Source organism: Marmota flaviventris, chromosome X (assembly GCF_047511675.1).
Source record: "Marmota flaviventris isolate mMarFla1 chromosome X, mMarFla1.hap1, whole genome shotgun sequence".
NCBI classification, from domain to species: domain Eukaryota; kingdom Metazoa; phylum Chordata; class Mammalia; order Rodentia; family Sciuridae; genus Marmota; species Marmota flaviventris.
This window is the reverse complement of record NC_092518.1, coordinates 42,832,910-42,859,718: the sequence shown is the minus strand read 5'-3', so window position 1 is coordinate 42,859,718 and position 26,809 is coordinate 42,832,910. Positions and strand designations below refer to the sequence as shown.

Genomic DNA, 26,809 nt, shown 5'->3' with positions numbered 1-26,809 from the left:
AACACCTTCCTAAACACCAGTCTGCTTGACTCAATGCTATAGCCCAACCTGGAATGCAATAAGCTCTCCATAGATGGTGAGTGAATGAGTGAATGAAATGATTAAATTGAGTATCAAGTCATTGTTGCAGTAGAGGGGTGAATACTTCAGAATGGGCACAATGCTATTCAGAGCCTCAGCTTACCCATCTGTACATAGGCAGGGTCCCCCAAGAAGTTTTAGAAAAATATCAAAAAGCTAAGGCAAGAATCATGATTCAATATCTTTATTCTTTCCCTTTTAGCCAGAGGGTAATCCTCACAAACAATTTCAACCAAGGGGAGGCAGAAAGAACTGAGCTAGGCAAGGACTCCCCAAGGACCTAATTTCTCCTTCCTCCTCCCATGGAGGGCCATGATCCAAGCTCTGCATGCCTAAGAAAGAAGGAAATGGAACATTCCTCAGCCTCTGCTATCCCCTACCTTGGGTTGTCATATTAATGGGAACCAGTCACCTCCACATCTCAGGAAGGAAGGTCGCAAGACTGTGGCCCCAAATCCCTCCACACACACAGACATACACAGGGACCAAGCAGGGCAGGACAGGGGAGGTCAGTGTCTAGACACATGGCTCTGGCCTGTGGCCCAGTTGGCAAACATAAAACCCAAGCTGAGGAACATGAAGAGGACTCCCAGGATGCCAAAACACAGGGCCTGTAGGTTGAGAGGGAAGAAAATGGAGCTGGCTGGTACTACCCACCCAAACTCCCTCTGAGACTGTTCCTCAAGCCCACCACCTTCCAGAATGTCCACTCCTTTCCTTGCCCTCCTCTATGTTCCCTCTCCTTCCTTAAATTCAGCCCCTTCCTGTGAATCCCCCTTCGACCTTCCCAGAACCCTTACATGAGTACTCTTCCTCCATCCTTCTTCTTCAAACTGCTCCCACCTCTCTTCCCAATAGGGCTCCTTCCATCTATCTGGAGAATACTCCCTCTATGACAGCCTTTCCTTTGTTTTAAGTACCAGTAATAGAACCCGGGACCCAGAGCCTTGCACACATGCTAGGTAAGTGCTCCAACAATGAACTACACCTGAGCCTGCCAGTCCACTCCCTCTGTCTTCCCAGACCATTCCGCTGGTTATGTCTGCTCTGCCCCTTCCAACAACAATCTCTTCTTCATTCTTCTATATCATCTACCCCTCTTCTAGAGATTCCTCTTCCCCCACCCCCTTCCTGAGAAAGTTCCTTCAATCCCTAGTCAGCTTGGAGTGAGCACTCCCTCCTCAGAATGCCTCCTCTTCCAGTGCTCTCCTGGATGCTCACCTGGATCTTCCGCCAGGAAAAGAGGGGCTCCACCTCAGAGGGTACAATACGGAGGTAGAAGATGCTGGGAAGGATGAAGATGAGGCTAGGGGCTGAGGTGGACCCTATAGGACACAAGGAGAGACAGAGTCAACCCAATTTTGGGTGCAAGGCCCATATAAGGTGGGGCAGGGGATTAAAGTTGGAGATACTAACCGATAACCCCAAAGATATCCCGGATGGTGAACACACAAATGACAAGGACATTGACCAACACCAGCAGGATCAGGGCTATAGCCACATGTTGTGGCCAGCTGAAGGCCTTGCTTGGGAAGAGTAGCTGCTGCAGGGCCCGACGGATCTGTAGCCAAGGAAAGACAAAACCGTGTTAAGGCCTCAAGTGCTGCTCCTCCTCTTTAACTTCAAGATCCCAGATTTCCCCTATGATTATCTATGGCTCCACCTTGTCTGACCACCCATCTGTCTCCACCTTCTGAATGAAATTCCTGCCTCTTCCCTGTGAAAACCCATGTCTCTCTTCCTTCTGCCTGATCATCCATCTGTGTTTCTACCACTGTCTCAAATCCTTGCCTCCTCTCTCTGCCCATCTCTGCCTCCTCATCTATCACCTGTCCTTCCACCCTGTCTGAAATCCCTACCTCTCTTCATCTGACTACCTCTACCACCCTCCTCTGTTGAATCATTCTCACCTTCCCATCTGAGAGCTTCATCCTTCCTACATCTCACCACTTCAGCCTCCATTATTTTCCAGGCCATTCCATTTCTTCATTCTGACTGACCATTCCTACCTCCTTCTTTTGCCAAGCCATCCATTTGTGCCTCTTTCCTCCAACTGATTACCCATCCCTGTGACCCTCTCTGTCCTGCCATTCATGTCCCCTTCTGTCTGACCATGTTTTTGCCTTTTCTGTCTGACAACTCTCTTCCCTGTCTGACCATCTCTGCCTCCTCCATCTGTCCATTTGCTCCTATCTCCATCCTCCATCCAAACATCAATACCTATGCCCTTTAGCCATCCACCCATGTCCCTCTACTCCCTCCCTTCCCCCACACACTACCCTCCATGCACAGGGAAGAGCACAACTGGTACAGTGAGGGTCACTGCAAGCAACACAGCCAGGCGCACACATAGGATGAGTTGGTCCTTCTGGTTGTATATGTGCAACATTTCTGCTTTCACACTGCCTGGGACAGGAGACAGGGAAAAAAGAATGTGATAGGAGGACCAGAACCAGAACCCCAGAAACCCACCACATCTGTGGTGACAAAATCTAAACATGTGATGCACATGTGCCTTTAGAAAGGGATGGGTCCAAGTTCTCAAGAGGGAGAGATCTCAGAGGTTTCTGCCCCAGCTTTGGCCCTGGCCCATTGGCAGATCCCCCCAGCCCTGGGCCCAGTCACACTCACTGTAGAAGGTGAGGTATCCAAACGTTGCTGTGAGGCTATACATGCAGAACATGGCCCCAATGGACACATTGGCCACAGCCTGCATCCTGTGCTGGGAAGGCCTAAGATATACAGGTCATGGAAATGTCATGCCCACACCTAGATAGGGCCAAGCCACCATCTTCAAGCCTCCTCCTTCCAGATCGATGTACAGCTGGTACTGGGATGCCAACTCTGCTTCACCTGTGCAACTAGCCAAGCTTTCCCCTCTCTGTTCATCTATACCTCACCTCACATAACCATCTCTGCCTCCTCCTTCCATCTGAGCACCCATGCAATCCCTCTGTGATCACCCATGCATCCTTCCACTACACCATCCATGCCTCTCCCTGTCTACCCATGCCTCCCTGTCCATCTGAACACCCCATCACCCCAACCCTATCCATGCAGACAACCATCCCTCCGAATCTGATCATCTGATCTCTGCTTCCAACTCTGTCCATTCACACTCATAACAGATGTTAAAATAGTGCACTAATTAACATCTAATTACTAAAGTCACCACCCTGAGTTCTCTGGGGCCTTGTAGCCACCCTAAAACCTTCCCTTGGCACAACCCAGCTACCATCAAGCTGTAGTCTTAGGTTACGGCTGCTATGTCAGACATTATGACAATGGGCCCTGTTCCAGCTGGCCCATCACACATGCCCACTCACCGAGAGAGCTCCGTGTAGATTGGCAACACCTCAGGGTGGCAGACGAAGGCAAAAGCCATAATGGGCACTGTGTAGGACATCTGGGGGTATGGTTCAAGTACACAGGATTAGAGCCCACAAGGAATTAAAGGATTACCCTCTCTCTGTACTCCTGGCCCCACCATTGTCCTCCATATTGGACACAAAGCAGATCCTGAAACCCAATACCTAACCCATCCTGAGTAAGATGCAGTGTGGGACAGAACACACAGTCTTCATGTGGTGTGAGCTCCCACATGTCTACACACTCACCTGAGAGTCAACTGTGAACATCTGGGCTTCACAGCTGCTGTTGAATCCCTGAGCAGGGAAGCCTGGGGGGTCTTTATTCTCTATTGCTGTCTCATTGTGACTTATAGGACAGTCAATCTGGAACTTCTCATAAATGACCTAAGGGTGGGAAGTAGGGAAGTGAGGTCATGGAGAAGGCTATGTCCCAATGTGCCAAACCCTTTCCCCACCTTTTCATGTTCTCCTCTCAGACTCACCGAAATGAGGAAAATCAGCATGCAGGTCAGAGAAAGACCACTGGTATATCCCAGATAACTTACATGGGGCAATATACAGAGCCTCAAAAATCAAGGACCCCCTTATAGCAAAACCAAAACCCCTACTCTGGCCTTTAAGGCTCCCTTACCTCAATACTTTGTATAAAATTTTTCTTTTGTATTACTGGTATTGAACCCAAGAATGCTTCACCAATAAGCTACATCCCCGGCCCTTTTATTTATTATTTATTTTTTACTTTGAAACAAGTTCTTGCTAAATTGCCCAGGCTGGCTTTGAACTTGAGATCCTCCTGCTTCAGCGTCTCAAATAACTGGGATTACAGGCATATGCCACTGTGCCCAGATCCTTTGTCTAAGTTTTCACTTCCACCTGGACTGATCTCCCCTGCACAGCAAATTCCTATTAATCTGCTACATGCACAAATGTGTTAGTGTTCCACAGCCTTTGAAGATGGGGATTTTTCTAGTCTAGTTCCCACTCTCTAACCCTGCTACCCAATGAACAAACCAGGAAGCTTCTTACCCAAATGTTTCATGAGGGCCAGGGGCAGGATAATTAACACACTGACAATGATGATAAGGAGATTTCCATCCAAGAACCAGCTCCTAGGGAAATAAGAAGACATAATGATTGGTTGCCAGCCAAAGAAAACTGTCAGGCTAACACTCATGGAAGACAGTCAAATGGACAGATTTCTGCCCCCCAGGTCAGGAAAAATGAGTAGACATCTCAGCTGTGTGAAGTCATTCAAGTGATTCCAGTGGCAAATTGCACAACAAGATTGACAGAAGTAGACTGATTATAAGATTGTCAGTTGAACACCATTGGGAGGATACAGTTAAAAGCACGAGCACAGCTAGACAAACTCACCATCAGAGTCCCAACTGGAAATAAAATCAGATGGTCAAGTATCCCAATCAGTTGGACTTGACATGAAAATCAGTACAACACAATCTGTCAGACACAGAGTGTGTTATGACCCTGGTATGTCTGGCAGGTGGAACAACAGTCTGATGGTTAGACAGGTAATGAAGCAGAGTAGGTGGAAATGTCAGAAATATATATATATATTTTTTTATATATATATATATATATATATATATATATATATATATATATATATATATATATATTTTTTTTTAAGCTTAAGGTTTGTTGGATGCCTGATTTGGCCACAGAGCTAAAGAAAGAATGAAATAGGGGCTGGGGTTTTAGCTCAGTGATGGAGCACTTGCCTAGCATGTGGGAGGCATTGGGTTCGATCCTCAACACATTAAGAAAAAAATGTATAAAAAAGAGTTGAAAAGAAAGAAAGACTGAAATAGAAACAGAATCGGGCCAATTGACCATGCTGTTGGGACCAAGCTCAAAGCAAAATGGGGATCTCTGTATGTGTTACAGGAAGGTGTCCAGACGAGACAGCCAGTTAATACAAATGTGTATTCATTCAAAACAACCTTTTTTTTTTCTTTTTTGCAGTATCAGGGATTGAATCCAAGGACTTGGCACAGGCTAGGCAAGCATTCTACCACTGAACCATTTTTTTTTTAAAGATAGAGTCTTGCTAAATTGCCCAGGCTGGCCTCGAATTTGGAATCCTCCTGCCTTAGTTTCCTAAGTAGTTGGGATTACGAGTGTGCCACCCCACTCGGCTAATGGAATTTATGTTGAGTGCTTACTAAGTTCCAGGCACTTGCATGCTCTCTTCCTTGTTTTTTTTTTATTATTATTATTATTACCAAAGATTGAACCCAGGAGTGCTTAACCACTGAAGCACATCCCCAGGCCTTTTTATTTTTTATTTTGAGACAGGGTCTTGAAAGTTGCTTAGGGCCTCGCTAAGTTGCTGAGGCTGGCTTTGAATTCACAATCCTGCCTCAGCCTCCTGAGCCACTGGGATTACAGGTATGTGCAACCTTGCCTGGCTTCACATGTTCCCTGTATCATAAACACAGTTACACAGAAATAAACCATCCTTGTGTGTGCGTGTGTGTGTATGTGTGTATATATATATTATATATATATATATATATACACACATACACACACACACACACACACACATATAGTGAGAGGTAATTATAATAACTGTATACAGCATATAACTCAGTGGCAAAGTGCATGCCTGAATACATGCTAAAGTACAAACCTGAGTTTGATCTTAGCACTGCAAAAAAATATTAAACATATCTAGTAATACTTGGATGTTCTCAGAATCAAACCAACAATCTAATAGGACATACATAGATAATAAAAAGCAAGCTCTAGGATGTAGCTCAGTGATAGAGTGTTTCTCTGGCATGTGCAAGGCCCTGGATTCTAGCCCCAGTATCACAAAAAAAACACCTAAGGCAGTGATATGTGCATATATGCAGCTGAAGCAAAAGCACCACAGTATACTGCACACACACACACATATGCCTGGAATCCATTGTACACAACCAGACATTACACAATCAGGATAGAGAATCAAACATGCAGTCAGAACAACAGCCAATCATGCATAGCTACGACCACAATACAGAGGACATACACAGTCATAATTGAGGATCACACATACACAACCAGAGAGAATTTTCCAGAACAATCATCACCAAATCAGAGACAGAGACAGATGGAGTTGATTGAACATACAGAGCAAGTTACCAACACAGTTGGTACCATAGTATATGACATAGGCATGCTCATGCACACATTCACACATACATCATTGGAGTAAGTGATCATATGTTTAGAGCTAGATAGAATCTAGCAGGTAATGGACCCAGAATCAAATTCACAGAATCAGCTGGACAGGAAAATTCAGAGTAGCCAAGTGTCAGATAATTATGGTTGGAATCACAGTTCACAGCTGTAATCTATCACACCCCTAGCCAGAGAGAGTCAACAAATACAACAGTCATTGAACCCAACCCCCAGAGTCCACATCTGCTAGATACAGTCACACACATGGTCAGTATCAGCATATTCTGGATGTCCAGATCAACTGCCAGTCAGAATCACAGTCACAAAATCAGTCCAAGGTCTTGAGGATTCCTGAAGTCAACAATAGTCACAAATACTGTTGTTACAATTCACAGAGTGACTCAACTGGACTCCCCAACAGTCTCAGGATAGAACACCCAAGAATCAGGTGGACACACAGAGTCAGTTAGACCAAACAGGCAGAGTTTAGGGCCTGTTCACTCACCCATCAAGTCAGAGGGCACTGTTCACTCACTCATAAAGATCCTCGTTCAAAAAGGTGCGGATAACCAGGGGGAGTTCGGATTTGATGATGAACAGGTAACTGGACATGGCTGGTGCAGGTGGGGTAAAGTATAAATGGAAGGTTATCCTCATCCTCCTACCCCATCTTCCCCATCCCAGCCCCTGGAAGCCCACATCACCCCATCCTCTTCCCTCCAGCTGAGCCCCAACTCCTAGAATCCTCACCCCCAACATTGTGCAGACAGATGACAGCAGCCACCACTACCTTCCCGGCGGCCCAAAAGCCCTCTGTCCCAATTGCTCATAGGCTCAGATGCCTAGGAGGGCAGGAAAGAAGGAATTAGTTGTGAATTCAGGAGGCTTATCCAGGGGTGAGTAGTGGGAGGGTCCAGAGGGTCTAGAAGCTGGGGTTTGGGGGATTTGCCACTAACTGATGAAATTTGGAAGAGAGGGCTGGGGATGTGGTTCAAGCGGTAGCGCGCTCGCCTGGCATGTGCACCGCACTGGGTTCGATCCTCAGCACCACATAAAAAATAAAATAAAGATGTTGTGTCCAACGAAAACTGAAAAATACATATTAAAAAATTCTCTCTCTCTCAAAAAAAAAAAGAAAGAAATTTGGAAGTGAGGGTTAAGCAGATAGGCTTGAACTTGATTGTTAAGTCAGATTCGGTACCTTGAAGTGAAGGTGAGACCATGGTGAGAGAGAAGCCTGGGATCTGAGGCAGTGTGAGCTGGGGAACCATGGCTGGAGCTCTTCAGGCTATGAAGTAGCTTCAGGGTAAGAGGGGATATGGACTAAAGGATGGGGTTAGAGGTAAAATATAGCAGTCTGGGGTTTGGAGAGGGTCTGATGGCCAGACTGAAAGGTACGAGCTGGGAATTTGGAGTTGGAGATCTGCGAGCCCAGATAAAATTGAGGGCCAGACTTGACTATGGAGTCTCACTCAGGGTTGCATGTTGGGCCTAGGATCTGGGATTAGGGTTGGTATGTCCAGAGTATAAGGTTCGGGTTGATGTCGGGGTTGTAAGTTCAAGGAATTGAGTGTGGATCTGGGTTCCAAGGCCTGGGTTGAGCTCTGTAAGGGTGTCTAGAGTCTAGGATCCAAAGGAAAGGGGACCCAGTCTCTGCATCTCACCTACAACACTGGCACAGGTCAGCAGGAGGTGGATGGAATATGAAGACAGAAATGCGATGCACAGCAACAGGACCCTGTGGCAGAAGGAGCAGTTCAGATTTGGCACCAAGCCTCCCACTTGCCCACCACACCCCTGGTCCCCCAAGCCACTGGGGACTTACAGAAAGAAGATAATTCCTGTGTGTGCCATGGCATAAGCCAGCCCCAGGATGCCGCTGCCCATGATGACATTGCTGAGGTTGAACACTGACATTCCAAATGATGTCTTCCCCTCGAACTGCAGGCAAGGGACAAAGTCCAGGCACATATGTGGAGAGGGATGAGGTAAGGAGACTACTGCTGAGGCTAGAAAGACTGGCTTAGGGTTAGGGTAACTGGGAAAGGAAGCCCAGGGAGGGATATGGGAAGAGTGAGGAGGCTGAAAGGGGAAAAAGCTGGGAAGAGGAAAACTAGGATAAACTGGAGGAACAGGGCTGGCAAAGGTAGTATCTGGGGATGGAATCATCTGGAACTGAGGAGCACTGGAGGAGGTGAATAAGAATAGTCAATGGTCAGCAATCTGAAGTGATCAGCCCCAAATGAGTTCTTGTTCAAATGCTGAAACCAGCCAGGCACAGTGGCACATACTTGTAATTTCAGGGACTCTGGAGACTTGAGTCAGGAGGATAGCAAGTTCAAAGCCAACCTCAGCAACTAATCAAGGCCCTAAGCAACTTATCAAGACCCCTGTCTCAAATTTTAAAAAAATAAATAAAAAAGGACTGGGGATGTATCTCAGTTGTTGAGTGCCCCTGGGTTCAATCCCACATTTAAAAAAAATACAGAAACCACATCAGGAGGCTAACCAGTAGAAATATTAATGGCATGGCACCATCAAGGCCTATTTCAAATGTAAAGGACCATGAAGCTTACCTATGGCAACACCCCCAGGCCAGCTCCTTTGTCCCAGAAGCAAGAAAATAGGAGGTGGTGGAAGTTACAGGAAAGGGTAAAACTCAGGCTAAGGGACACAGCCAGTTCTTTTTCAATACCTGTTTAACATAGGTTTTGCTCCATGCTCTACTCAGAACCATATAAGCCCTAAAGCTAACAACCAAAATGGGTTTTTCTGCTATCTGGCCCTAAACATATGGTGGGAGTTCTCTCTCTTCTCACTTAAATAAACCCTATACCGTTTTTATTCATGCCTTCCATTTTTGTCTGTGGATTTTATTATTCAAATCTGTGAGACAAGAACCCAGACAGAAATTGGCAAAGCAGAGAATCTAGTCTCATCTCAAAACTCCAGTCTCATCTTGGGGGCCCATATGGGGATCTTCAGAAGAGTGAATGAAATGTACTAATGCTCTATCACTTTGCTTTTATTTCAGAAGCCCTGTACTCCATTTTGTACATTCTGTCTATCAAAATGACCAGGATCCTGTTAACCAATTTAAAGCAGATAGCACAGCTGCCAGACTCAACACAGGGGAAAAGCTTTGCTGGAGTGAGACTTGTTCATCCCTCTCTGCTTTTGGTGGGGAGAATATTGGTCTGATCTTGATTTAATCTCCTTTCATGGCAATCCATTTGATCAAGAAACTAAGGTCTCTTAGAAGCACCCTAGGTCTCTGGCTGGGGTTACTCCCAGGTGTGAATACAGGGATCTCCAAAGATAGCCAAAAGCCAACTGATCACACATGGAACCTCCATCTCCACTTTAATCTCCATTCATGGCCTCTCACCTGATGGTAAAGGGAAGGCCTCACTCAGATAGCTCCTTGGATTTAGGGCTGAGGTAACTCCTCAGTGTGATCATGGACAGAGAGAGAGCCCTGCCTGTCAGTCTACCAGTGCCCAAGTGAGTTGCCCTTTTGTCTTACTCTATCTGCCTTGCAATAACCTGGCCCAGGAAAAGGAAGCTCAATCTCAGAAGCTGTCCCACTGATCCTGGATTTTGCCAGTTATACTTAATCATATTATAGGGAAAAATGATCTTATTCTCTTAGGAAGAATAAGAATAGTGGGTCCCTACATTTCTAACCCTGCCAGTTTTTCTAGGGAAAAAAAAAACATGGCTCTCATCATTTTTAAGTGCTCTAAGACATTTTTGTCCCTTTCCCCCCATCTATTAGGTTAAGAGTCTCAAATCTTAGGTCTATTACAGTGAGGACATCATCTCTGGCTGTAAAAATTAGATTCCTTTTTACAACAACTAGGACAGAAATTTTGTGACCCTAATTATAAATACAATAGCAAATACAAACATCAGGAAAGACTTTAAAACTTGTCCAAGGTGGGCTGGAACTATAGCTCAGTGGCAGAGCACTTACCTAGCATGTGTGAGGCACTGGGTTAGATCCTTACCATCACATAAAAAGAAACAAATAAAATAAAGGAATGCTGCCCATCTACAACTACAAAACTTTTCAAAAAAAATTAAATGTTTTAAAAATCTTGTCTAAGGCACATGGCCCTCAGGGGCATGTCTGTCTCTTAGTACAACAGTTTAGAAAGCTATTGGCCTGTCTCCTCTGTGATGCTCAACCTTGTCAACAGTGCTTCCGTACATAGGGGTAGGTTTCTTCTTTTAAGAGGGAAAGAACACAATGGGATTTGGGGTCATGTGTTGGTAATAAGTGACTAAATCCAACCTGCCCAAATCCTAATAAGGCCTCAATATGTGGTCACTAAGGTTTTGAAGATGATGGAAGATAAAAGAAAATGAGTGAGGGAATTTAGAGATGTGTAGGAAAGGGGCAACTAATACAGCCAACTCAAAAGTCCTAATCAGGCCTCAAGGGGTTCTTGCCAACAGCTTTGAGGTCCACAGATCAAGGGACACCTTGATCTGGTTCAGTGGAGGGATGGCAAGGGATGCTTTCTTCCCCCTTTTCATCTGGATGGATAACACTCCATCTGGCACAAGCACTCATACACTAAATTCCTTTGACCCTTAAACCCCAGGGGAAAATATTTTCTGTACTCAGCCTGGCCCAAATACTACTTGGAGGACAGGGAGAGACAGCTCTTAAGGGAAATATAAACTATAACTCTATCTTACAGCTAGACTTGCATGTGCAATTGCCCAAACCAGTTTAAGACCAAAGAAAAAGTGTCACTTTTAAATCCAAACCTGAGGCACTTTTTCGTACTCTGGAACTCTACTCTCTCACTAAGTTACAAAAGGGAAGAAACAAAGGGGAAAGACAGCTTAAAAGGCCAGCTGTTCCAGGTCCCAGGTTTTGTGTTGACACTTAAGAGGCTTACATTCTACTTTGGAGACAATATGCAGCAGGGACCCACCTCCAGGAAATTGAAAGGACAAGCCCAGGAATATCGGGAGCCACCCTAATTATCATGGGATTTTTTCCAATCTGTGGGATTGGCACAGGGAAAGAAAATGGGGAAAATCCCATATGTACAAATTTTCTTCTTAAATAATCTTTTCCTGCTGGGTGTGGTGGCGCACGCCTGTAATCCCAGAGGCTCAGGAGGCTGAGGCAGGAGGATCTCAAGTTCAAAGATAGCCTCAGCAAAAGTGAGGCCCTAAGCAACTCAGTAAGACCCTGGCTCTAAATAAAATACAAAATAGAGCTGGGATGGGGCTCAGTGGCCAAGTGCCCCTGAGTTCAATTCCAGGTACTACACACACAAAATAAATAAATAAATAAAAATCTTTTCCTGAGGATTTCATGGGATCCCACATTCTTTCAATACCTGGGCTAACTCTAATTAGATCCAAAAGTGCATTCTGGTCTGATAGATATTCTTCACGCTCCTTTACTAGAGTAATTATGGCTATACCTTTTTTTTTTCTTTTAGAACTTCTTATTTTTCTTACCTCATGGTTTTTGTGGTGAGTTCACATTTGATCCTGTGTGCCTAAATTAATATATTTATTCCAATCAATCTTGTTTTATTCTAATTAGAGATATTGTCATACTTTTTTTCCCCTGCTGTCTTTTAGTCAAAGGCCAATTTTTCAAGTGTTAATCTCAAATACATTGGAAAAGTCTCATTTACAGAGTCCTAAGGAGAGGATTAAACAATGGTGCTGATGGGAATAAATTTGATACCCACAAAGGACAAGTGGCCACCTGAACCTTTGATTTCAGTGTCCACCACAGCTTCCAGACTCCACACCTAACATTTCCAAATGTATAGTCCTGACCTATATTTTAATCATAATGTAAAAGTCTGTGATGTTAAACCTAATAGACTATAGTAAACATCTATAACTGTTGTCTCCTACCTGGGGAGATCTATTAGGTGCTAAAAAGCTATAAGATCTGTGTTTCCTATTTATTTTATGTATGTATGCACACCTGTGTGTTGTGTCGTAATGTCTATATATGTGCTTGTGTCTATATATCAAGTACATGGTATCAAGATTGGCTTATAGAAAAATGAGTACTCATAAGTTTAATTAACAGATCCAAATGACTTTTCAATTCAAGAAACAGATAAACCTTTAACAAAAAGGGTTAATTTAAATTGATAAGAGTAAATATGTCTTTTTTTTTTTTTTTTTTTTTTTTTAGTGCTGGGGATTGAACCCACGATCTTGTGCATACAAGGCAAGCACTCTACCAACTGAGCTACATCCACAGCCCCATATGCTTTTTAAATTACTAACCTACATGTTTTTCCAGGTGACCAAAAACCAAAGCATTAGTTTCCATAAAATGTTTATAGTGTAATGTCCACTGCTTTTAAGCACTTTTCTTTGACCAGAATTACTGACAAAGTGTTAAATAGATTTGTCTGATACCCTGGTTTTCATGGTAATTTAAAGCTAACAGTTAAGATTAGGTAAATCAGGCCAGGCGCCATGGCACATGCCTGTAATACCAACAGCTCTGAGGCTGATTCAGGAGGATCCTGAGTTCAAAGCCAGCCTCAGGAAAAGTGAGGCACTAAGCAACTCAGTCTCTAAATAAAATATACAAAATAGGGCTGGGGATGTGGCTCAGTGATTGAGTGCCCCTGAGTTCAATCCCCAGTAACCCCCCAAAAAAAAGAATAAATAAATTAGATTTAACATAAATGGAATTAATGTTCATGCATGTTTGTTAAAAGACAACTGATTAGGAGCTGGGGTTGTGGCTCAGTGGTAGAGTGCTTGCCTAGCATGTGTAAGGCACTGGGTTTAATACTCAGCACCATATATAAATAAATAAATAAATAAAGGACCATCAATAACTAATAAAAACTTTAAAAAGACATCTGATTAATTTGCAAAGTTAAAATACTAAAACAGCAACTGCTGACTATAAATTTACATATTTTGGCTTCTCAATTCTATAAGACAGTATATTTGTGTCTATTAAATGAGTTAAAATTCTAACAGGTATAATTCTATATACAAAAAATATAAAAAGCTCCAGCAGTGTTTTAAGTACTGTACAAAGCATAAAGTATTTCATCTTATAAAAAATTAATTTCATTTAAATTAAGAAATTTCATAAGGATTGTTTCAGGATATAAATTTAAGAAAGATAAGAAACTCATAAATATGACAATATATTTTATTTATCCTATAGGGTAAACAAATTGCAGAATGTCTAAGTTGTAGAGGGCTTATAGAAGGTGAATCTGAAAAAGTTTGTGTTGACTATAAATGACAAAGTTAAGGGTTTAGCTGAGATCAATTTTTTTTTTTTTTTTGGTACTCAGGATTGAACTCGGGGGCACTTGATCACTGAGCCACATCCCCAGCCCTATTTGTATTTTATTTAGAGACAAGGTCTCACTGAGTTGCTTAGAGCCTCACCATTGCTGAGGATGGCTTTGAACTCTCAAGCATGCCCCACCACACCAAGTTGAAAGTCAAATTTTAATGTACTGATAATAGAACAAAGTTTAATTCTCTAGGTTTCACAGTAGGGTTTCTTAAAACATTGACATGCATATCTATTAAGTTAATTTATTGTGTCTGTTACGTTTTGTTACTTAGAGAAATAAAAGCTTGTAAGGTTTGTACCTATTTTAAAACATTCTAAATGATAGCTCCACAACTGGTTGAAGAAACAACTGTTATGCATTTATACATCATATATGTCTATTTATGAACACTAACACTGTTTCTTTTGTTAATTTCATTTCTTTTTGTATTTTTCTTGTAAAACTTTGTAACTCTTACCTGTTGTTTCTAATGCAACAACCTGAATTAAGATAATAAACCATCACGTACAGGACAGATAAAGTATAATGCTAATTTCTAGTACAGATACTAACTCTAATTAAACAAGGATAACTGTAAAATTGTAAACATTAAAGTTGAAACCCAGGACTCCTACTGTAAGACTGGTGAAACTTGACTGTTAGATGTTTAAAACCAAAACCTGGAGACCAAAGTCAGGCAAGTTAAAGGGCAAAAAAAAATAGACAATAATTTGGCCTTACCCTCTTTGGTCAGCAAAACCAAGAAACAATGGGACTTCTTTAAGAGCTTTGCAACCCTGAGTCCCATGACCACCCAATAAGGGGAATCAAAGGGACCCTAGAGAACAGGAAGCCAACAAGTGTACATTCTGCAAAGAGGAGGGTCATTGGAAAGGTATATGTCCCTATGCTTCCAAAGGAAGCCACATGTGGTCTGCAAGACCCTAACCCATCCTGGTAAATGGCACGACTGTTAGAGGAAAACTAAAGAAGCCAGGAGGCTTCTCATAAATTCCCAAGTGTGATCCTGACAAATCTCAGCTGACTCTCAACAGTAGTCAGGAACAAGATCAATATTAATCAACTTGGTCTTAAATATCTGGCAGGAGAGTATAACATGGACATTTAAAAGGAGAGACTTATTTTGTGGGTGTATAACTTGAGATGTACATTTGTCAAAAAGCAAATAAAACTGGGAGGTTACACAGTTAAAGACAACCTCTCTATCAAACAGAGGTAACACTAATGAAAAAGCTGTTTTACAAAAATCAGCTACAGCTTGAGGATGGATAACACATTATGCAAACTAAATGTACACATTTCTAACAACTTTGTTAATGTTTCCAGAGTCCCAAAAAGCCCCCAATCACAAATTAGTGGCATGTTGGAACACATCCTAAGATTTAATAAGTCATTATCTTAATAATTTTCAGGGCCTAGTTAATAATACTGATTACTTTTGTGCTAATTGTTTTACAGAAAATAATGTTTTGATGCCTTTTTTATTTACTTATTTTTGGTACCAGGGACTGAACCCAGGGGCACTTGACCACTGAGCCACATCCCCAGCCCTTTTTCATATTTTATTTAGAGACAGGGTCTCACTGAGTTGCTTAGCACCTCACTTTTGCTGAGGCTGACTTTGAACTAGAAATCCTCCTATCTCAGCCTCCTAAGTCACTAGGTTTACAGGCATGTGCCACAGCATCCAGCTGCTATCTTGTTTTTTGTCTTAACATGACACATGCTCTATGAATCCTTTCTCTAGTTATCTGCCAACCACTACCATGGACCTCTAAACTGCCCTTATGTGTGAGATGCCCAAGCTCCAAATGGTCTTCCGTGTGGAATCCAAAACCAAATTCTCCTTCTACTCCTGGAAGCCCTCAGACAGACCTCTGTAGAAGCAGCCTGACAGCTGTCCCATTTCAATACCCCTTTTCAACCTGAAGCATCCAAAGCTGTCATCAGTCATTGCCCCATCACATATTTTTCCTGTAACAGTACTTAAGAGTGACTTCTTCAGAGGAGGGAATAAATAGGAATAGTCAGTGGTCAGCAATTAGAAGTGATGGGCCCCAACTGAGGTCTTGTTCAAATGCGGAAATCACACCTGGAGGCTACTTGTTAGATATATTAATGGCACCATCAAGGTTTATTCAAAGGTAAAAGACCATGAGGCTCACATGTGGAAACACTCCCCAATCCAGCTCCTTTGTCCCAGAAGCCAGAAAATGGGATGACGGGATGAACCCAGATGGGAGTTACAGGAGATTGAAACTCAGGCTAAAGGACATAACCAATACTTTTTCAATGCCTGTTTAACATAGACTTTTGCTCCATACTCTACCCAGAACCATGTAAGCCTCTAAGCTAGCACACCAAAATGGGTTTTTCCTGCTATCTGGCCCCATCCAAATGGCAGGAGTTATATCACTTCTCACTTAAATAAACACAACACCGTTTACTCTTCCCTTCCATTATTGTCCATGAATTTTATTCTTCAAATTTGTGAGACAAGAACCCAGAAGGAAATTGGCAAAGCAACGAATCTAGTCTCATCTCAAAACTCCAATTTCAGAGGGACACAAAGCAATATTGGAGGAAAGGGGGAGGGCAGTCACTAGGCAGAGGGAACACCCAGTTGAGAGAAGCGAGGCAAGGAAGGGAGCTGGAGAGTACCTGCGGAAGGGGAGTGTCTGGAGAGGGAGTGACTTTGGAGTAAATAAATGGGGTGCAGAGACAATTAGGCAGGGGAACAGCTGGGAGGGAGGAGAAGCAGTAGGGAAGGAGCGACCAGGACAGATCCAGGTGGACTCACTTACATCCAAGAACTGAGCCGGTTTCCTTCCAGAAGCAGGACCATGGCTGGGCAGGAAGCCCTCCCGTTCCTGCCTGTAGCTGGAAAGGACAGGGAAATAAGGGCTGATAAGAAAGTGACCCTCACCCCCAGAGCCTGTCTCCTTGGACTCCCTGACTTACCCTACAGCACCTGCAGGGAGGGCTCTATTCATCTTTGGATCCTGCATTTCCATCCTGTGGGCAAAAAATAGGGTGGGAGGGTCAGAGATGGAGCAAAGGGGCTACAAAGCGAGGAAAGCTAGATGAAGGGAGATGAGGGGGTTTTCACTCAAAGACAGAAATGAAGACAGAGAGTCAGACAAGGCAAGGCAAACAGGTACAGAGAAGGATAAGAGGGACAGGGGACTAATTGGAGAGATTTGGAGACAAGAGTAAGAGAAGAGAATAAAAGAAAGGAAAAATACCAACAGTAGCTCAGACACACGGAAAAAAGAAGGCAGCCAGAGACAGAGTGAAACAGAGAAAAATACAGAGGCAAAAACCAACCCCAGGGCAGATACAAAGGCCATTTGGAGCTGGAACAGCCTCTCCTCCCAGACCCTCTCTTGCCATCTGTCTCTTTTCTTCCCCAGTCCCCACATTCCCCCTCCCTCCAGCCTCACCGGGAGGTCAGCCAGCTCACTCCCAGCAGGGACACTTGTGGCCTGACTGCCCCACCCCTCTGAACACAGCCCCATCCTGCTCTTCCCTGCTTGGGCCCCTGAGTTTAGAGCTGCTGCTGCTACCTGTTGAAGAGACTGGGGATAGGAAGCAGGCTCAGAGACCCCAGCTCCAGTATTAACAAACTGCTTTCACCTACAATTCTGAATATCCTCACAAGAGGCAGAAGACAACCGAGTGCCCCTCTTTCAGGGATAGAAGTGACCCAGTGGAGGGGGGGGTAGCTAGGTGGTAGAACATTTGCCTAGAATGCAGGACGCTCTGGGTTCCATCCCTAGCGCCAAGGGGTGAAAAAAAGAAAAGAAAGGACCAACAAACAAAAGAAAGAAAAATTGACAAAAGGAGTCCCATTTAATCCCCTGGTAGAGCCTAAAGGTATTTTCTAGGACTCCATCACGTCTTAAAACCTACTTCCTGGCAGAAGGAGATCTGGAGACACTTTCAGACTCAGACCCTTCCTGGGTTTCTGATACCTCCAGAACCTGGCCTGAGGATGAGCTTGGCTACTTCCCCTCGTGAAGAGAGCAGTCTCTGTATAAAAGCCCCCTTCTCAGGGCCTAACGTGTTTCCTAGTGTAGCACAGAGTTGAGTTCTTTGTCTTGCAGATTCAAAGACTGAAATCCACGGACACAAAGGTGAGAACAAAGTAATAAGATTTATTAGAGTAATAGAAAGCAAGCAGAGCTCTCAAAGGAGAGTTAGGTCGACAGGCTTCCCTTCCCCCTCCCCTTTCATGGGGGCTGTGGGCGGGGACTTTCCACCTGGCTGAGGAGACTCAAAATGGCCAATCAGAAGCTGACATGGCATCGGACCCCAACCACCAAGGGTTCCCACCGGTGGAAGCAATCACCCTGTCAACTCAATCACCCTGACCAACTTGCAACAGACATAATCCCCTAAACTCAGCCAACCAGCTGTCAGTAGCTGCAATTAAGATGACCTAGGCCCTTCTACCTCCAGCTTCTCTTATTAGCATTGTTCTTGCCTTTCCCACCTGCGACTTCCCAGGCCCTTGCCCTTTCGTAGACCAGTGAACCTCTCCTGGGAGCTCCCCCCAATAACCCCCCAATAACCCTTCTTTGGCTGTCTCATTCTTGTTCCGTGGTTTCACCTTTCTGCTTTACATTTGGTGCTAAGACCCAGGAGGAGGTCAAAGCTTTCCCTTAGGAGTTGAGGCTGCTGTCTCTGCCACCAGAACGAATGGGGATCTTTAGACCACTGGCCCTCATCCAATGTGTGAGGTAAGTCCCTTTCTCTTTGATCTTTTGACTCCCTCCCAATTTCGGGAACTCTGCAGCTGGTCAGAGACTCCCCTCCTGACCCATCAGTGCCCCCAGATGAACTGAAGAGACATCTCAGTCCCTGGCCAGGCCACTCCATTCTCTGGTGAACAGAGTAGGTAATTGGGACGCATTTTTCCTCCCTGCTCACCTGGGGTGTAGAAACATCATGGGAAATACAGAGTCCACTCTGGACCCCAAAACTCCCTTGGGGTGTTTATACATGAATTTTTCCAAATTGGGACTCTCTCAGGACTTAAGCCGTGAATGGCTCCTTTTCTATTCCACCGTGGCCTGGCCACAATACTCTTTAGATAATGGCTCTAAATGGCCTTCTGAGGACTTTTGATTTTAAAATCCTCACTGATTTTGACAATTTCTGCCGACGGATGTTCAAGCCTTTTGGGACTTGCGCTCCCACTCCTCTTTCTGCTCTATCGGCTCCTCTTTCTATGTCCTCCTCATTCAAGAAGCTCCTCCTTCTAAGCCCCCTCTGCTCCTGACCCTGACCCCTCTCCACTTATTGAACCTCCCAAGACACTCTCCTCACTACCTTATAGACCCTCCTGTCCTGACCCTCCTTCTTATCCGGAACCAGCTCCACCTGATTTAGATCACCCTCCCTCCCATCTCTTCCCCAGTAAGTGCCCATACCAGGTCTTGCCAAACGACCCAAGACCCTGAACTTCTCTGTCCTCTCTGTGAAGTGGCAGGATCTGAAGGCATCATTCAGGTTCATGTCCCTTTTTCTCTACAAGACCTCGCTTAAATCCAAAAGCACTTAGGCTACTTTTCTGCTGACCCCACTACCTATATCAAAGAATTTAAATGCCTTTCCCAAGCCTATGACCTTACTTGGCATGATGTCCATGTCATCCTCACCTCCACCCTTACCCCAGATGAATGCACTCAAGTCCAGGTAGCTGCATGGGACCATGCAGACCAGGTTCATTTAACCGATAACACCATGCCTACAGGTGCAGCCACAGTCCCTGACGCCAATCCTGTTGGACTAGTAAAATGGAGAACAGGACTGACGCCCAAGTGCCCAGATGATACAATGTCTGCTGGTAGGCTGCTGGTAGGCATGCAGGCAGTTTCTAATAAGGTTGTTAATTTTGATAAACTGAGAGAAGTCACTCAGGGGCCTGATGAGAACACTGCAATGTTCCTTAACCACTTTACAGAGGCCCTCGCTCTCCATACTTGATTAGACCCTGAATCTCCCTCTGGGGCGACCATTCTGGCCACTCATTTTATCACCCAGTCAGCCCCCAATATTAGAACAAAAAGCTAAAGTGGGCTGAGGATGGTCCCCAAACCCCCATCCGAGATCTGGTGAAAATGGCCTTTAAAGTTTATAATGCCCATGAGGAAACAGCTAAACTCAGCCAGCAGGCCCACTTACAGAAAAAGGTGGCGCTCCAGACACAAGCCCTGGTTGCAGCTCTGCGGCCAGCCCCAGCCCCCACCAGGGCTCCCAGGGGTCCTCAGAAGTCTGTCCCACATGGGGCCTGCTTCAAATGCAGACAAGAAGGCCACTGGCCCCGCCAGTGCCCTAATCCACAGCCCCCGCCAGTGCCCTAATCCACCGCCCCCGTCTCAGCCGTGCCCTAGCTGCAAGCAGCTGGGACATTGGAAGAGTCACTGTCCCCTGGCCAGTGCCTCCCTGGTGCCTCAACATGGAGGTATGGCCAGATAGGCAGTCCCTTCTCTTAAGCTTCTGACTCTGGCTGACTACTGAAGAAACCCAGATTCGAGGACCCCCATAACCCTTGTCGAGCCCGGGATAATGCTCCAGGTAGTGTAAGTCCATTACCTTTCTTGTGGACACAGGGACTACCTATTCTGTCTTGCCTGCCCACTCCAGGCCTTTATATCTATCCCAGATCTCAGTCATGGGGATAGATGGAACACCCTCCTTCTCAAAGAAAATGGTCAGTCTGACGTGCTCCCTAGAGGGACATACTTTTACCCACTCCTTTTTAGTTATCTCTTCCTGTCCAGTTCTCCTCCTAGGACGAGATGTTCTCCAGTCTTGGGGGCTACCCTCCAGCTCTCACCCTGTGCCCCTACTACTCAACTCCTCCTCCCCTTAATTAAATCCACTATAGACACACCCTCCCCCACCACCACTCATCCCCTCCCATCAGGCCTCGTAGACCCCCAAGTCTGGGACACCTCCAAACAGGTAACAGCAACACACCATCAACCGGTGTAGACTCAGCTAAAGCCCATCTTTGAGTTTCCCTCTAGACCTCAGTTTCCCATTTCTCTCCCTCACCGCAGGGGACTCAAACCCATTATCGAGCGGCTACTAGATCAAGGCCTCCTTATTCCCACAGACTCTCCCTGCAACACAGACTCTACCTGCCCACAGATCCTACCTTTCCACAAACCATCAGGAGCATACCGCTTAGTACAAGATCTCCGTTTAGTCAATGAAGTGGTCATTCCCCTTCAACCTTATACCCTCCTCTCTCACATACTGTCCTCAAACTCTCATTTCATAGTTCTAGATGTCAAAGATGCCTTCTTTACAGTCCTGATTCATCCAGATTCTTACTTCCTCTTTGCTTTCACCTGGGAGGACCTCGACACCCTCACCTCACCAACTAACCTGGACTGTCCTCCCTCAGAACTTCTGGGATAGGCTCCACCTGTTTGGGCGGGCGCTGGCCTAGGATTTAGCTACCTGTGATCTTGGAATCAGTGCCCTCCTACAGTATGTAGATGACCTCCTCTTATGCAGCCCATCTTTAGAGGCTACTCAGGAACATACTGCCCACCTACTCAACTTTTTAGGTTCCCAAGGATACTGAGTTTCCCCAGCCACAGTGTGACTCTAGATCCCCTCGGTTACCTACCTGGGCATTCTTCTAACCCCTACCTCCAAAAGCCTCACTATAGACAGAATCTAAGCTCTTAGGAGCTTGCAGCCTCCTGAGTCAACAGACCAGATCGTCTCTTTTATGGGGCTCACTGGATTTTTCCGACATTGGGTTCCCTATTTTCCTCTCCTTGCCAAGCCCCTTTACTAGGCAGCTAAAGACACTCCCGTTGGACCGTTGACATCTCTGGCCCAGGTCTCTAGATCTTTCCTCAAACTCAGAGATGCTTTGATCTCCTCACCTCCATTCTCCCTACCCAACCCCAACCATCCCTTCCACCTCTTTACAGATGAAAAACCAGGGATTGCCACTGGTCTTCTGACCCAACCTGTTGGACCCTGCTACCGTCCTGTAGCACATCTTTCTAAACAGCTTCACTCTACAGTACGAGGATGGCTACCCTGCCTCTGGGCCCTCATGGCGGCAGACGAACTTACCAAACAATCTCTAAAGTCGATCTTCCTTCAACCTCTGACCATCTTTTCCACCCATAGGCTCCAGGACCTTCTCGGACATAAATCTCTCTCTCTCCTGGGCCCCTCCCAAATTCAGGAGTTTCATTTACTTTTCATTACTCTCCCTGCAACACAGACTCTACCTGCCCACAGATCCTACCCCACCATTTCCCTCTGTGCCTTTCCACCTTTTAAGCTGGCTTCTCTTCTCCCAACGTCCGGCTCTACCTTTCCAAATACCCACTCCTGTCCTCAAGTACTTGAGGCCTTATGTCCACCTCGGGAAGGCCTGTTCGACCACCCCTTGCAGGCACCAGACTTGACAAGTTTTGTAGATGGGAGCTCAACTGTCAGGCCAGACAATCGCCACAGAGCAGCCTATGCTGTGGTTACTGCTTCATCAGTCCGGGAGGCCAGCCACCTCCCTGAAGGCAGAGCTCTTTTCCCTCATCCGAGCTCTCCACCTTTCAAAAGGCAGGTCAGTTAATGTCTACACTGACTCCAAGTATGCCTTTCTTATTGCACATTCTCCCTCAGCCATCTGGAAGGAAAGAGGATTCCTAACTAACAAAGGCTCCCCTATACTCAATGCCCCTCTCATCTCTAAACTCCTTGAGGCACTCTCCCTCCCTTCCTAAGTTGCTATTATACGCTGCTGGGGTCATCAAGCCACTTCTGACCCCATAATCAAGGGAAATAACAAGGCTGTTGCGGTGGCTAGAAGCTTAACCATCGAGCTGCCCATGGCTCCCATTCTTTCTCACTACACCCACCAAACTGGCCTACATCCAGCAGGAACAGACTGACCTCCTGGCAAGAGACAAGGGCTGGATCTTCCCGGGAGACAAGATTGCCCTTCCTCAACTCCAAGCCCAAGATCTCCTCTCCGACATTCATAACTCACTTCACATTGGTCCCCGACCTCTCTCAATTCCTCCAACCTCTCTTTTACCTACCCAGCATGCATGACTTCATTCAACAGGTCCACTCCACATGCTCGATATGTTCCTGTTACACCTCAAGGGGGCCTACAACACAAGGTCCCCACTCATCAGATGTGAGGACACCAACCAGGTGAAGATTGGCAGGTAGATTTTACTCCCATGCCCAGATACCAAAAGTTCCGATACCTACTCACCCTGGTTGATACCTTTTCAGGATGGACTGAGGCTTTCCCAACCTCTCAAGAAACATCGGACACTGTAGCCGATGTTTCCTCATTGAGCAGATCATCCCCAGGTTCGGCCTTCCGACATCCATCCAGTCAGACAATGGCCCTGCCTTCACTTCTCAAATAATTCAACAGGTCTCAGAAAGCCTCAACACCTCCTGGAAACTTCACATTCCTTAAAGGCCGCAGCCCTTGGGTAAGGTTGAGTGGGCCCAGGGGATCCTCAAGGACCACCTTACAAAACTCTCAATTGAGCTTCAAATCTCCGCCCAATCTGCTTCCCCTTGCTCCTACCCGAATATGAGTTGCCTCTCAAGTTCCCACAGGGCTTAGCCCCTTTGAACTGCTCTATGGCCACCTCTTCCTGATTGATCACAACCTTCCCATCCAACCCCTACTTCTGGCCTCATATCTACCTAATCTCACCTTGCTCCACAACCTCCTCCAGGAACACACAGACCACCAACTTCCTGCCCCAACAGAACTAGCGCCTTCTGAGGGTCCTCTCCAACCAGGAGACTCTGTCCTCTTAAAGGAACTCCATCCTCAGTCACTCCAACCTTACTAGAAGGGAACCCCTTATGGTGATTCTCACCACTCCTAGGTCAGCCAAACTACTAGGCCACTCCTCTTGGTATCATGTTTCTCTCCTCAAGCTTGCCCCAGGCCCTAAGTCCTGGTCATCCCAATTGGTGGGACCCACTAAACTCAAGATCACTTGTGGCCCTCCCACTTCTCCTCTTGAGTCTGTTCTTACAAGTAGCCCCCCCACCCCAACGACACTGCCTAATCCCTACTGCTGGTGTTCCAGGGAAGAATGTTGCTATTACATCAATGACAGAGAGCAGCCTAGTAGAAGAAAACATCCATGTGCTACATTGACTGAGTGAAGAACTGAAACGCAGGCAGCAGCAGTCCACCTCGCTCCTCCCAGGACAGTGGAACTTGGCCCTCACTGCTTGGTTAGGTCCAATTGTTGGCCCCATCCTCATGATCTGTGTCTTGCTAATGATTGTTCCTTGTCTCCTCAGATTTATCTGAAACTGCATCAGCGAAGTATCATGTGAAGTATCACAGGTGGATAAATCAGATGCTCCTCCATCCCTACAGTCACCTTCCCAATGAGCCCCCAACTCCCTGAACTTCCCTGAACAATGCCCCTACCAGCAGGAAGTAGCCAGATGAGATGGTGCCCTATGACATCAAAGACGTCGGGATGTTAGGTCAGCAGGCTTCCCTTCCCCCTCCCCTTTCATGGGGGCTGTGGGCGGGGACTTTCCACCTGGCTGAGGAGACTCAAAATGGCCAATCAGAAGCTGACGTGGCATCGGACCCCAACCACCAAGGGTTCCCACCGGTGGAAGCAATCACCCTGTCAACTCAATCAGCCCTGACCAACTTGCAACAGACATAATCCCCCTAAACTCAGCCAACCTGCTGTCTGTAGCTGCAATTTAGATGGCCTAGGCCCTTCTACCTCCTCCTTCTCTTATTAGCATTGTTCTTGCCTTTCCCACCTGCAATTTCCCCGGCCCTCACCCTTTCACAGGCCAGTGAACCTCGCCTGGGAGCACCCCCCAATAAACCTTCTTTGGGTGCTTCATCCTTGTTCCATGGTTCCTGATCTCATGCGCCCCTTTTTGCTTTACAGAAAGGAGTCTCAAAAGAGGGATACCAGAGGGCTGGGATTGTGGCTCAGCGGTAGAGCATTCACATAGCACGTTTGAGGCCCTGGGTTCGAGCCTCAGCACCACATACAAATAAATTAATTAAAGGTACTGTGTTTAACTACAACTAAAAATATAAATATTAAAAAAGAGGGATACCAGAAAGTAGCCATTGTCTAGGGGTTTATATAGATCCCACAGAGTTAAGGGAGATAACTCCCAGCCCAATCCTGAGTAAGGTACTCAGTCCTTGAGCTCTTCCTGTCCCCTTTTGTCCAATCAAATTATTGTGCCTATTTTGGTGAGAGCCTAGTTACCAAGCAGTACATGCCTTACTATGGTTCAGGGGTTTTTTCCCCCCTCTCTGCTTATACAGGAGTCAGTCTGAACTTGATGGGACCTGGCTTGTGCCTGTAGTTTCTCAACCCTGCTACACAGAGACCTGACCTCAAAAAAGTCCAAACTTGGGCTGGGGATGTGGCTCAAGCGGTAGCGCACTGGCCTGGCATGCACAGGGTACTGGGTTCGATCCTCAGCACCACATACAAATAAAATAAAGATGTTGTGTCCACCGAAAACTAAAAAATAAACATTAAAAATTTCTCTCTCTAAAAACAACAAAAAAGAGTCCAAATTTCCTGCCTGTCCATTTTAACCCTTTCTCCTGCCTCACTAAGGTTAGGATGTCTGTGCCATCCCTGTCCAAACCTGGAGCTTCTTCTTTCTTCTCTAAAGAAACCCCCAACCCTGGACTCACTTCCTGAAACTAGGTATCTGAGAAATCCCCAATTAAGGTTCACATCAGAGCTAAAACTGGCTCCAGGAAACCGCCCCCAAGTCATGAATCCTCTTCCTGGTATGGGGAAGGGGCTCAAGTGGCTCCCTCCCCAGCCTTGAGCATACTCTGGGGACCCCTACCACTCTCCTGTATTCACTTCTTAGGATTGAGGTGTTAGGAAGAACTCAACACAGGCAACACCATTTTGAAACATCCTCCATCTTAGAAAAGTCACTTCACAGTCACTGACTCAGCCTGACCTAAACCCAGGCAGCACTCCATCATCCAGCAAAGAAACCCCAAACAATACTTCATCATCATGCAAAGAAAGGAAATTATTATCTGGAACTAAAATCCTGAAAAGCACCTGGTTGGACATGGAACAGTGACTACCTGGAAGAACAGAGGTGACCACAAGGACCCTTCCCTGACACCCCCTAGCAATAGGCTAACGGCAAAAATCCTCTCACTCCCTCATGCCCCTATATTTACCCCAGGCTGTAAGGGGAAGATGGGTCTCAGTCTCCACTGGGTCTCCCTCCGCAGATTTGTCCCAAATAAACCTGTTACTCTTGAGCCGCTTCTCCTCTCTCTTGACTTCTTTCATTCAGTTCTTTCCTTAAACGAAGTACAATAGGACACCCTCCCTTCACTCAATTCCCCACTTATCGCTACGAATGTCTCCAAGGAACTCCTGAACCCCTCTCCCAGGACACCCACTCATACCTCTAGGTCTCCAGGGCCACCATCCCCACGGCCTGCGCCCCCTCCTCACCTCCCTGCTCCTCTCAGCTCCTGAACCCACAGCAACTCCCAGTTGGGCTCGGGGACCCCAATGCCGGTTCCGCTCCCGCTCTGGCCAATCAGCTCAGCCAGCGCCTGTTCTACAGCTGATCAGTTTTGCGCGCGCTTGCTCGGCGGCTAATCAGCACTGCCAGCGCCCCACGGGCCCGCGGCTTTTTTTTTTTTTTTTTTTTTTTCCTGGGAAGAAGTGCTAATTTTACTTGAGTTTCTCTGCCTCGGGCCCTAGGCAGGGGAAGTGGGGGGAGGGGCGCCCACATGTGAACCCACGTGGAGGGAGCCAGAGGCTTGCA

At 45.9% G+C, this 26,809-nt stretch overlaps 1 protein-coding gene across 1 annotated transcript; it reads right to left on the bottom strand.

Moving 5' to 3' along the window:
* Positions 1 to 249: 249 nt before the first annotated feature.
* Slc38a5 (solute carrier family 38 member 5) lies at positions 250 to 26,572 on the bottom strand. The gene is given in 17 exon segments (XM_027952311.1): positions 250 to 692; positions 1,303 to 1,406; positions 1,498 to 1,642; positions 2,372 to 2,487; positions 2,713 to 2,813; positions 3,408 to 3,487; positions 3,699 to 3,836; positions 3,935 to 3,992; positions 4,460 to 4,561; positions 7,177 to 7,255; positions 7,392 to 7,439; positions 7,442 to 7,483; positions 8,306 to 8,379; positions 8,467 to 8,582; positions 16,777 to 16,852; positions 16,934 to 16,987; positions 26,491 to 26,572. Coding segments are annotated over 16 exon segments (1,434 nt in total). The 5' UTR covers position 16,987; positions 26,491 to 26,572; the 3' UTR covers positions 250 to 590.
* Positions 26,573 to 26,809: the final 237 nt, after the last annotated feature.